The 13,709-nt window shown below is 37.3% G+C and overlaps 1 protein-coding gene across 2 annotated transcripts in view; it reads right to left on the bottom strand.

Moving 5' to 3' along the window:
- Window positions 1–1,747: 1,747 nt before the first annotated feature.
- Window positions 1,748–13,709, bottom strand: part of PDGFC (platelet derived growth factor C) — a 191,516-nt gene continuing 179,554 nt past the window's right edge. Inside the window, exons 5-7 of one of the 2 annotated variants that reach the window (XM_077753041.1) lie at window positions 9,147–9,175; window positions 8,958–9,061; window positions 2,013–2,118 (exon numbers count right to left, since the gene is read on the bottom strand). In XM_077753041.1, the coding sequence (XP_077609167.1) occupies window positions 2,106–2,118; window positions 8,958–9,061; window positions 9,147–9,175 (146 nt within the window). In that variant the 3' untranslated portion in view covers window positions 2,013–2,105. Of the gene's footprint in view, window positions 2,119–8,957; window positions 9,176–13,709 lie in introns of both variants that reach the window. The other variant, XM_077753040.1, reaches the window with a different exon arrangement.

Consider the following 13,709-nt stretch of genomic DNA (forward strand, 5'->3'; position numbering starts at 1 on the left):
AGGTGGAAAGGTAGAGATAAGATACAAGCCCTGAATAGAAATCTGCACCTGAAGGTGAGGACCCACACCTGGAAGTGTGCTATACTAGGTATGTTTAGTTTGTATGCCAAATCAACTTATCCTCCGCAATCCCCTCCCCAACTCAATAGCTGTCACTGAAAATGAAGACAGTGGAAAGTTACAAGATTTTTCCTTTTTCAGTTTCACACTGCCATATGATTGATTACTAAGTATTTCATAAGTCACATATAGTTTTCAAATCAGGTGCAATGTAATATACCAGAAATCAGTCCCAAGACCAGGGAGAAAAACAAAAGCATTCCAAAACATTAGAGACAGGAGACAGAGAATCCTCAATGCTTTTGTACCTGTCTTTTGAAAAGACACAGAACCTTTGCATAATGGAAATCATGGTAACATGAAACGTGATATCCTTCACTGCCTTGGAGTTCGAGACAAATCTTGTGCGTGAGCACCTGCATATGCGTGTACACACACACACACAGACACACACACAGAGCATCTCCCCAAAATAGCCACATTTTTTTAATTTGGTGATTCAATACATTTTTAATTCAAATAGTCACCACATAACCTAGGCACAATTTTAAGCATTGTACAAGCAAAGTAATTTACTGATTTTCACTTCCATTGACAAAGAGTACAATAAGTGAGTTGGTTAAGGGATATACTTCTGTACATCAAAATATCCATGTATTTATACAAGGGTATGGAACAGAGTTTAAAGATAATAAAACCAGAACATCACAATAAATAGGATGTGTTCCCACAAGACAGCAGAGCACACTTTGTCAGTAAGCTGTCTGGTCTTTTTTCAAGGTGCTTTATATTCTTCTGAGCTAGGCTCACATTAACCAAAAGTAGGGCTAGGGGTTAGTAACTGAATCTGAACACCTACTTTCATAGGTTGCTTTTTGTTTGCATTTCCAATAGTAGGGGTGGAAGATATGATCATTTATTTTCCGAAAGTCTTTGCAACTTATCAAATTCTATTGATTTCCCACTTCAATATTTTAAAACGCAGATTACTCTAAGCTCTAGCACCGTATGACGACAAAATACATGTATTTTTGTCAGAGCAACAATATTTTATATCATCTTTGTTCCTCTGGCTATAACGATTCTGTTTAGAAAAATTTTACCAAGCTAAAAAATAGTCGATCTAGGTTGTCATAAAAAAGAATATTAAATACCTTTGGTAAAAATAGATATATTTAACAAGATTAGAAAAGCAAACAGTTATAGTGTCAAAAGGAGAATATAAAAATGTACACAATAAAACAAATAAACCAACTTATAAGATAAAGTGAAGGTAAGGCCACTCTTCTTTTCAGGTCTCTGTCTCTTCCAAACCATGAATGTAGTTCTCTTCTTCTACTCAGTGGGCATTTTAGTAAGAAATATGGAAAATCCAGTCTTTCCTATCAGCATGACACAAGTTTGATTCATAGTAACATACTTCCTTTTTAAAAACCAAGGTTGCAGAACATAGAACACTCTGGTTTATATATGTGAATATAAGGAAACCATTCCAGATTTCTGTGATTTTAGGCCGAGAACATGGAGCTTTAGAGTTAAGCAAGGCAACAGAATCAGGTGCTCATTGGCACACAGTTTTTTCCTGTACTGACATTAGCCTAAGCCATTTGGAGACAGCTGAAATACGGAACACAGCTAGCTGAGTAAGTATAAGGTAACTCTGTCACTAGCTAGTGATGCACAACACTTCTTTTTTTTTTTTTTTTTTTCCAGGACCAAAGACCTCTTCTCCTGTTATTTGGGCCTCTCCTCTCAAAAGAGCTGTTGCACAACTTCTAATTCCGTGTGGTGTCTCATGTTTTAGAACACACTGTAAATCCCGAAGATGAAAGGTCCCTGAAGCAAACGGCTGAGATTATGGATGGAGATAATGCGCAAGTTCTCTGACAGATCAGCCACCGAGCTGTGCCGCCCGGGGAGAGGCTGTGCGAGCTGATGTGGTTATCCTCCCGTGTGCCCTCTGCACACACAGTCACACTCCTCGTGGTGCTCCAGGGCCACGTCTGTGAGAGATTTATGCAATCCTCTGACACCATTCTTTGGTCTCAACTGAAGGACCTGCAAGGGAACAACGGAAGCCATCGTTGAAATCAACAGATGTCTGTAACATTTGATTTCATGGACAAGTAAAATTTCAGAAAAGAATCTTGGGACCTCCACAGAGCCTTAAAAATTTTGATTTTTTTTTTTCCTGGTGAAGGCATCATGAACACATTCCCCCACCCCTCAAAGAAATCTTAAATGATCATCATCTTTTCACAAAAGAAGGGATGTTTTAGTAGCAGCCACTTGGAAGGATGCCTTCTCCGAATACGGAACGGTCCTTACAATGAAAGACTTGTGTGCACTCTATTTTACTCCTCTGACACTATTACAGAGAATTTCACCTTGATTATGTAATTTGAAACCACTACTGCCCAGCCGGTTTTCTGTTTGTTGGTTTCTTTCATTTATTCATTTTTTCACACATATAACAAATATTTATACTTGAAGCCATACAAGTACTGCAATCCTATGAAAGGAAACACGATCACTCGAGAGCTGAGTCTGCTCAATTATGCCACTCATTAATTTTCCTGGCTATGCTTCAAGTCCTCTATAAACCTGATGAGACGGATTAGATGTACTTCATAGACATCGGCCTCCGTCACAGCTCACTTTCTGCAGCTGGACCCTCCTGCGCAGTATACGGAAGCTGGCGATAGTAACAATGAGGCCTCTATTAAATGAACTTAATTGGCAGTTTGGTTTTTTTTAATAAAAATATAGCAAAACAGACACTGACCCTCAAGATATTTCCTTTTAACACTGTGACAGGAAGGCACAGTTATGTATTCTAGAAAAGATTATCTGAAGTATTTGATGAGAACTACCTATTCAATGTGTATTTTCATTTCTTATAATAGAAACAATAAAGTTTCAGAAATTGTGTGTGTTTGGATTGTGAACAAAGACCAGAGGACGTAATAATACGAAGTGGTCTAGCTTCTCTGTTCTCTGGGTAGGACGGAGATAACTTCATAGAGCAACTTCTATAAGATACTCTTCCCGGAAATGTTCGTTAATCCAAAAGGGCACAAAGTCAAGTCCTATGACCATTCTATTTTGAAGATTTAAAAGAGAAAAGAAGACAATGTATACTTCATTTGGAGTATGTGGTCACATCAAAGGTTAATCATCTAACATTTTTTGAATGCTTACTGGGTGCCAGGCACTGTAATAACGTTTTTACATACTTTAACTCACAAGAATTCTATGAAGTAATTTACAATTATTACCCTTATTTTACACATGAATGAACAGAAGCTTTAGAGAATAGGGACATAACTAGTATTTGTACTTCAGCCTAAGATGAATTATTAAAGTTAGACTGATAGATAATAATTTTATAAAGACTCAGAATATATTATCAGTCATACATTCTGCTTTTTAAGGAAGTTTCTTCTTGAGAGCTAAACAGCTCTCAAGTCTTGTAATAACTATGAGAAACAGGAAAGGAAACAGGAAACTTTAAAAGTAGATTTTCTATTACATTCACAATTCTAAAATAAAAAAACACTAAGACTGTATTATTTTAATATGAAAATTAACCCAATGACTATTGAATATTATTTTATGTGTCAATACTGACTTACTGTTTTTGAACAACTTAAGATGACATCAAAGCTTAAATTAAGATACGGGTGCTATAACTCATCCAACTTTTGTTAAAAACTGCTTCTGGAGTGAGGCTGGGTGGATAGATAAGCTGCAATATCGGCATAGCCAATGTCTTTAATTCCTAGCTCCACTTGTATACATTTTCCCAGTTAGCAGGAGGAAAAATTACTATAAAAGGTAACGGTTAGCAAAGCTACCATATACAGTCCTAACAGGCAGCCATGCCAGGCTATAATCCTACAGTCGTTCTTTCCTCTGGAAGTGCTTATGTCGAAATGCAGTCACCAAATAAAAGCTCCTCCCCAACCCCCATCTTTGTCCACTGATATCTGTGGAGATTTACAAATAGCAGAAGATCCCATAATGTTGTAATGACGCCAAGTCTTAGATAAGAAATTCTAATACATGGGAGGAGGCTTAATTAGTGCTCTCCTTAATTTCCTCATGGAGTTTTGACTTTGGAGGAGAAAGAGAGGTAAGGAAGTGACCAACAGGTCCCAGATAATATTAAAGAAGACCATTTTCAGGGCATAGTTCATGACACCATAAAAGAAACAAGACAGAAGCACGTCTCACACAATTTTGAGAGAGAGGCTCAAACTAAAATTACAGACCCATGAAAAAAATCTTGGGAAAAGCTAAAAATCAGAGAATATGGAAGAGATGAGATCAGGTACAGAAAGGACCATCAATGAACATGTACCACTGCTCGCTCACATAGTGCAAACAAAGTGCCTTTAAATTTTGGGTGCCATGCAATGTTGGGAGGTGGGACTCACTACCAAAAAAAAAAAAAAAAGGCAATTGAATTATATACTTTTTACCTACAATAGATCTATGTGGGAAAAGCAAGACCATACTTTATGTTACCAAAATAAATAAATAAATACATAGACTATCCTATAGATCTTTTTGCCTGGAAAAGGATACTCTTTCTATCTCTGGGCAAAATTCTTTAAATCTTTATTGATCATTTGCCATTTTCAAGGAATGAGGTGGGGAATACAGATGAGAGGGAGAATAGCTAATATATATTAAGGGCTTGGAATATGCCAGACCCTGGAATACGCTAGGTTCTAAGTGTTGTGTCAGCTCCTTTAATCCTCATGGTAAGGTATGAGGGTTAGATGTTCACTTTTCACATGAGGAAACTGAGGTGCAGGGGAGTAAGTAATTTGCTCCAAGTCACATAGCTAACAAATGTCAGCTTCAAGCCCTGATGTCTGGCTTTGGAGTTGGTTTTCTTAAGTGCTCCACTGTAATGTGATCTTTATTCTTAAGAGTTTGCTAAAAACAGATAAAAATAAACAATAATTCTGAAATAGCAAAAAATCTCTAATAAAGATATCTTTAAAGTTCTACACATGCACGGAAGATGGGCTAGTTATGTTAGGACTGGCAGGAAACTAGAACATGTTTTGGGGAAGAAGTAACATTGGAGTTCATATATATGGAAGTTTCCTGTCTTGCTTTCTGAAAAATCCTATTTGTGAGATAGAAAAATCATTAAGGAAATTTTGAGGTGGCAAAAGTGGCTTCCAATAATAGAATCTGGTACTTGATACAAAACTAGCAAGAATCTTATTAATAGTAAGATTATGCTATAATATCAGGGAGACCAATTATGCTCAGTTGGTTGGGCATCAAGACTTCGGCTCAGGTCATGATTTCGTGGTTCACGAGTTCAAGCCCCGGGTCAGGCTCTGTGTAGACAGCTCAGAGCCTGGAGTCTGCTTCAGATTCTGTGTCTCCCTCTCTCTGCCTCTCCCCTGCTTGCACTCTGCCTCTCTCTCTCAAATATAGAGAAACTTAAGAAAATTTTTTAAAATTATGCCATAATATCAAAACATGGAACAATAATATCGTCTTATGTATTACAAGCTTTTTAATTTGCTCAGCTTATTTTTGATACAATGGTTGAACAGAAACCATTGAAAGTGGTAAAGAAACCAAAACAGGGAATAATTTTTATATTTATAATAACACAAGAATGTAATTGAGCTTAATAGTTAAGGACACTAGTATAACAGAGACAGGTGAAAGAGAGAAGAATCAGGATACCTAAGCTCTGTCTTTGCTTCTGTCTTCTCCATGAGGTGGACTAGTCTTCAAACTGAAAGCTGGAACAATGGTCATCAAAGAATTAACGCCCAAGATGGCCTTCACTGTAAGTGAGTTGTCTTTGGATCCCGATTAATGGTACTCAATGATGTAATGCTTTTAGAACTATTTGAAATTATATTTAAAAATAATTTCACTTATTTAGGAGTGGTGCTAAACTCAGAACTTACTTCCAAGATATACGACTGAGAAAATCGTAGGCCTCAGAAATGACCAATTACACCAAACAAATAAACCTTTCTTTTTTATAAGGTGTTTTGTTAACAACAACAAAAAAAACTATCACAGGAAAATTAATGATTACCACAATGCATTATAAAAAATTAAGACATGATGGTTACTGGAGACATTTGTGAGAAATATGAAGTAGGCAACCATATAGTTATATTTCTATACGCACATGCATTAGGGATTATTTGTGGGAAACTTGTAGGAAGTGGTCATGGAATTAGACAAACATTCACAGTTGTATATGTGCACACAGATAATGCATATATAACCAGCCACCCAAAGACTAGAGAATGTGATGTCATTCTGAAAGGCGGCCAGTGAGTTTACGGGCATGCCTGTAGTTCCATCTCACACAAGAGTTTTATCGGAGAATAAAAAATAGATACCTCATCCTCTGTGGCAACTTTTTTTTAATGTTTATTTATTTTTGAGAGAAAGAGAGAGAGTGCGGGTGGGGGAGGGGCAAAGAGAGAGGGGGACAGGGGATCTGAAGCAGGCTCTTCGCTTAAGCAGAGTGCTCAATGCGGGGCTTGAACTCAAAAACATTAGATCACGACCTGAGCTGAAGTCACATGCTTATCTGACTGAGCCACCGAGGTGGCCCCTGGGGCAACTTTCTTAATAACCCTAAAACCGATATTATTTGAAAAGAAATTTCTATGTATAGGATGGAGGAGGATACGCCTGACCCGATGATTGATTTGTTGACCTAAAGCATGATGTGAACTCAGCATCTGATAAACTTGTTTAGGAAAAGACTAATATGACTGGTCAGCGTTTTATAGCTCTTAAAGCGGTAGCTATAAACCCAAGAGTTGTTGGCTAAGTCAGGTCTCACCATATTCAATAAGCACGTGCTTTAGAAAGTCCAAAACTGATTTTAGGTGAGAGAAAAAATCAGTCTGGTTTAATTCCTATTCTCATCAGATCCTTTCATGGCCACCACTCAATTTTGATGCCTGCTTTGCTTTTAAGGCAGTTTATTTAATTTGTTTAGAACTACTGTATTAAAGTTTTTTTCTGGACTCGCAGATTCCCAGATCACAGAGGAGCAATAAGGCCGACCTCTGGGCACAGCCTGGCTGGAGCTCCCTGAGCCACCAAGCTCATGATGAGCTCCTTCCTGCAACTAGAGTGGAGGCGATTCCCAGCACAAGGATCTTGAGAAGCATGGGATGTAGAAATGAAAAGAGCATAGGACTAATGGTGGTAAACAGTCCGTTCTTATCACAGACTGCCAGTTTAGGATGTTACTTTCCACAAACTGCAATCTGGTAATTGTCATGGAGTAACACGGCTGGGGAAACCTGAGAGCTTATCCTATCTTACATTTATTTTTATGGGGGGGTAAGCGCCCTGCTGATGGTCACAAGTTAATGGTGGCCCTAGGATGGAAATAGGGTTTCTCGTCTATTGGAATCCAATGCTTTTTGTCCCTCTTTATGAGCTGCCAACACAGTACTGGTGAAGGGTGGGATGGCCATATCATATAAAGTACAGTTTATGACCCAAGGTATATTTAGATGACTAACAGATAAAAAGTTTTATTGATGTCCTTCTGCACGTGACAAATTATTTCATTTAGTACGTAGGTATTTATTTTGTGTTGTTCTTTTATTTAGTGTAAAAAAAATGAAACATAATGAGATGCAGTGATGTTGAAATGAAGTCAGAAGAGCAGATTTTTGACTTGGTATAATGTAAATGTTTTATAAAAATTAAAGTTGACTTGGGGCGCCTGGGTGGCTCAGTCGGTTAAGCGTCCGACTTCGGCTCAGGTCATGATCTCACGGTTCGTGGGTTCGAGCCCCGCATCGGGCTCTGTGCTGACAGCTAGCTCAGAGCCTAGAGCCTGTTTCGGATTCTGTGTCTCCCTCTCTCTCTCTGACCCTCCCTTGCTCACGCTGTCTCTCTCTCTCAGATATAAATAAAAAATATTAAAAAAAAATTAAAGTTGACTCATCAAGAGTGTTCTGCTTCCTGATATAGGGATCTACATGATGGTCCTGGAGAGAGGGTGAGTATAATTGGGGGTATTCTAGCACTAACACTAGACTAATAACACTGACTAATATGGAGTGTGTAAGTTCTAAAGTTCCCAAGGCTCTGAAAAACAATCATTACTAACGTTTAATATTTATATTTTCCTTAATTCGATGGAATAAAGAGATGAAAGGAATCCATAAAAGGCTTAACATGCTCTTTGGGGCAACACGAATAATAGGAAGACTGGCATAATTATGCATATATCTACTTGGGATGTATGTGTCCATATTGCCTCAGATGGAGAAAAGAAATATCAAAGATCTCCTTTCTCCAACATAGACAAAAACTTCTCTAAGTTTGCCTTTAAAATATTTGCCCTTAGGGGCATCCGGGTGGCTCGGTCAGTTAAACACCCGACTTCGGCTCAGGTCATGGTCTTGCAGTTCGTGAGTTTGAGCCCTGCGTCGGGCTCTGTGCTGACAGCTGAGAGCCTGAACCTGCTTCAGATTCTGTGTCTCCCTCTCTCCCCGGCTCTCTCTCTCTCAAAAAGAAATGAACATTAAAAAAATTAACATATTTTCCCTTCTTATTTTGAAAAGTTGAAAAGTTTCACCCATTTTCTCCACTGCAGAACACATTTTCCTTTTCATAAGACCGCTAAAAACCTCACTGAGCACCATATTGTATTAGGAGAGGACAAGCCTTCTACATCTTTAATGCATGGGCGTTAGAGTTAAAGGTCCTAATTTTAAGAAATGAAAACGTGAACTAGATTGTAAACCTTATTTGTTTCCCCCATGAACGCTAGTTCTCCTTTTCAAACAACAATCCACTTCAGATACACGGTTTTGTTATCTTTTAAGATGCGTAGGGACCCGAAAAGAACATGATACACTTACCTCATGGTATTTTTTAGTGACTTTGCTTGGGACACACTGACATTCATTGCAGTTGTGAAGACAACAGGCACAGTTTCCACCACAGCGTTTAACCAGGAGACAACCTGGCCAGAAAATGGTATCGGTTCTCTTTAGTTCTTCCCTTATGGACACCGAGAAGTTACGAGGTGTGCAGCTGTATAGTCTTACCTCCTCTTTTAGTAGGTTCAGATCCACCACTACATGGCATAAAAGGAAACAAAGAAAAATACATGTTCATGCTTTGAGCTTGATTTCATTTCAATGGGCTCTTTACACAGAGAAACCTATCTGATTCACAAACAATACGGCCAACAATACCTCTTCTTATTTTAACGACGTTTTAGGGCTATTGCGGCTCGAAATACGGACTCTCATTTTATAGTAAACAAAGCTTCATTATGACTTACTGACCAATAAAGAGATACTATTGTGCAATATTAAGAACAGAGCCAACAAAACAGTCGAGAGCTATAAATAGGAAACTTTACAGAGAAAAAGAGGGCTACACCTTTTAACCCTCATAAAAAAGTAAACAAGGAGAGCATTGGAGGAAGAAAAGTATGTAAAACGATGAATGCTTTGATTAAAAAACAAATGGAATTTTTAAAGAGGATTAGAAGCTCGTGCAATTAATGAAGAACAACTTACAGAAACTTGCAGACAGAACTTTACATAACTTTTCTGGCAATAAGAGTCAGAAAATGTAAAAAGGGCAAGAAGAGAATATATTTTTGAGGACAACTAAGTAGACCATGAGTGAAAAAAATGACATCTTAAAAGGGCTGAAGTTGCTCAAAACCTCTGCTTCCGATGCATGGAGTGACTCATAATGTCTGAAATTCAGCTTAACCAGACTCCTTCAGATTTCTATTCTTCTCCTTCTAAAGGAAGGAAGAGACATCTAATTTGTAACAATTGTCTCTATTCTTTCAGTAAGTTGGTTAACTATATCGTGTTTTTTCCTTCTAAAGAATACATACTTGTGAAGACCAAACAAAATAGTCTTTCATCAGATTGTTGGAGTAAATTCTCAAAGCATCATTGTTTTTAACTAGAAAATGATATTTGCCTCAGTTAAATGGTATCAAAATAGCATGTTGTATTCAATATGAATTTATATATAACATGAGATAGTACTTAACTATCAGGATAAGCATCTCTCTACAATTTTAATTTCTACCTTACGACTTTGCCTTTTCTCCCCCTGGAAATAGTCAAATAATAGCAGTTCCAATAAAATAGAAGAGTTTTGGATAACATACAATTCATCAGAAATTTTTCTTCAAAAATCAAGATTTTATTAAAATTTGGAATGTTACCTAAATATATTGTAAATCATGCATATGCAATTGTAAATTATAAGCACATGTAAACTATATGGTTGACTAAAACTTTGGTCAAGTATAGGGAAACACCAAGGAAATGCCAATTCTAAAGCTTTGTTTTGACATCTTACTTAGCTAAAAAATTATTTTTTCCAACTAGAAAACTACTGTTTTGAGTACTTAAAGATTTCCCTTTCAACTGAAAATTGATCGTGTGAAAGGAAGGCTTTTAAATATTTAAGAGGAAATGAGTTCATTCTTTTGAGTGTCATAAAAGACCAACTTATCTCTAATAAAAGTAATGAGATAACTGAGTTAAATGATGCCACACATTTCACCTGATTTCCTTTCGCTGAACTAATAGTATTTGTACATACTGTTCTTTCATTGTGAAAGCAATATATGAGTTTATCTGAATCTTTTCTCTAGAAGTTAATATCTGGGCAAGAAGGGTTTAGAAAGTCTAAAACATGCACAAACATACAAAGCCAGTTGCCAACACTTTCAACGCTGAATTAAGATTTATACCTCTTTAGAATGTGAATGAAGCTCTTAGCCTTCAAAGGCTATTCATCTACCTCAATGTTAAACACACTATTTCATGAAACTAGAAAATGAGACTGTGTATGTTCACTTTAAAATGTTTACTTAACCACAATAAAAGGTTAGATAGATTTCCCAAGTGAACTGAGTTATGATACCTGCTGCAATGTGAAAATTTAAACACCCTTGCAAGTTGGCTTCCACTCATTTATCATGTTTGACACAAAAGTCAAAAGCCCTTTTTAAGTAAGCTTGACTTAGAAAATAAGGTATTTTCTTTTTCCGCAGTAGCAATGTATGAATGAAAACCTTAAGCCAGAGGAAGAAAAGGCGGGAAAAAATGAAAAACATTAACACAGTCTATATCGGGCTAAAAAATACAATTAAGGATTTTCAGTTTGGCATATCTTATTTGAAATTTAAGCTTCCCACTCCTAAGGCTTCAGGCTCATCATCTAAGCTTCATTAAAATAAGTCATGTGACTATAATTTGATGTCATGAATTCTCCAAACATTGTGAAGAACTTGTAGCCAATAAAAAAAAAGAAAGAAGAAGAAGAAGAAGAGAGAGAGAAAGATCATGTCCAACACATATGGTTTTTTATAACTTAACTATAGTATTATGGAGGTTTCCCTCTGCAAAATATTTGAAAAATCAAAATCGGTGTTCAGGTTCTTTATACCCGTTTCAAAACTACTCCCTAAAATAATGCATGCATAAACTAGTTGGTCTTTCTAAAGAAGGAAAATTTTGAGCATGGCACCAATTAAAGTTGTTTTTCTTGCTGCAAATTTTCTTGTTCATATTCACCCATACTGCAGGTTTTACTAAGAAGGATCACACGGACTGAAAACAAATCATGGTTACACTTTACTTTGTTCGTTGTTCACTCTTAAGATAGCCCAAGGATATTCTATTACTGTAATGCAATCTGAGGGTGGTCTTTCTAAGATGAATGTGGTAACACTGATATGTTTATTCTGTAGAGAATCAATTTTGATGTCTAATTAGAAGCTTTTAAACGTTTTACTCCTTGTTCCTTTGTAGAAAGACTCTTGGGAGGGGAGTTGCTTTTGTCTATATAGATGTTATCCCACACCTGCATTTTAGTTTACGTAGAGTTCCAAAAATATACACTGCTTTTCTCACACTTACTGTATGCTTAAAAAGTTAATAGTTTTGGTGAACTGCAAAGGACATCAATTTGGAAAGTGTTAAATGAATATTTGAAAGATCTGGTTCAGTGCTAGATACTTTTTAAATACATGCTAGCCTCTGGCCAAATCCTTAAGGTACACCAGGTGGAGAGGTGCAGGCGTCAAGGCATGGCTAGAGGGGAGACTTTTAGGCTGGAATCCTGAGTTCGGCTGTCAAAAACAAGATCTGAGCTTAGAACCTGGTTTCCTCCCTTTGCTTCTTCCTGATAAACATGATAATCTACTTCAAATTTAACAAAGGCTCTATTCACAAGTGTTTCAGCCAGCCTTGCAGATCTTCATTTTCCTGTTCCTAAGTGGGAGGGAAGGGAAGTGTTCATAAGTTATTCATCAAGTTATTCATCAAGATCCAATCTTATAAATATGTAACAGCTTTCAGCATCTGGACAGGATTCCACTGCCCATGTACTTTAACACCAGTTTCAAATATTGCTGAAAGGAAACCATGTCTGTTGGCAGAGCAAAATATCATGGTTGGGCAAGTCTGAACATGACCTGCTGAGATTAAAGCTCTTGATCCAGAAGGGCTGCAACTCTTAGCAGGAAAGGGCAGGAATCGGGTTTCTTTCTGACAAGATTTAGAACAAGTCTGGTGCAATCTGCCCTTGTGAATTGCTCAAACTAACTAAACCTTGTTCCTTCTCTATAAATTCTCCAGACTGTCACTCCATTCTCTAGTGTGATCCTCGGTAGATTTCAATGTTTCTGTCTGAGAACCTGAAAGAGATTTTTTTGAGTGCATTATAATGAGGCAGTTATTTCTGTTGCGTGTTCATTTGTGTCTGATATGGATACTCGCCAATCCTGACGTCAACAGGAAAATAAGCTAACCTTAGAGAAGGTTAGAGAAGACTCAGTTGATGTTATTTCCAATTTATTGACCATGTGGAATTAAGTTTAATTATCAACACTTTCACTCTTGAAGGGAGATCTGCTTGTATGGTCAAGTGATCATTTCAGAGGCAAACTAATAGAAAAATCATCACAATGGGAAGTTCCCTTATGTCATTTCTTTTCTTGTTCTGAATTCTGTGTTGGAAACTACTAGTCCTATTTTATGGCAAGCCACTGTTATTTTCCATATTATTTATAGAAGTTTCCAGGCTTAGGAGACGGAAATCAATATGATCCTGACCCACGAGGAAATGAGAGATAATGATTTTGATTTTTCTCCCTTTTCTAGGCCCAAACCTGGTTTAGCAGCTAAGGTAATTGTGCTTGAATCTCTAAATCAATATACACCCAAAATTAGATTTGAATAAGCACCAATTCTCATGAAATGTAAACGCGGACTTGGTCAAAGTGGTATTTCTAGGGGCGCATGGGTAGCTCAGTCGGTTGAGTGTCTGGCTTCGGCTCAGGTCATGATCTCATGGTTCGTGGGCTCGAGCCCTGCGTCGGGCTCTAACCCCGCGTCAGGCTCTGTGCTAACAGCTATCTCAGAGCCTGGAGCCTGTTACAGATTCTGTGTCTCCCTCTCTCTGACCCTCCCCTGGTCATGCTGTTTCTCTCTCTCTCAGAATAAAATAAAACATTAAAAAAAAAAGTGATTATTTTTGAATTAAAGAAATGACAAGAATTTTCAGCAAAACTATCCTCTTTTAGTCTTTCAAACCCACTGAATTATAATTGATTCTCTCTGTAT

This window comes from Crocuta crocuta, unplaced genomic scaffold, assembly GCF_008692635.1.
Source record: "Crocuta crocuta isolate KB4526 unplaced genomic scaffold, BGI_CrCroc_1.0 scaffold591, whole genome shotgun sequence".
In the NCBI taxonomy this organism is placed as follows: domain Eukaryota; kingdom Metazoa; phylum Chordata; class Mammalia; order Carnivora; family Hyaenidae; genus Crocuta; species Crocuta crocuta.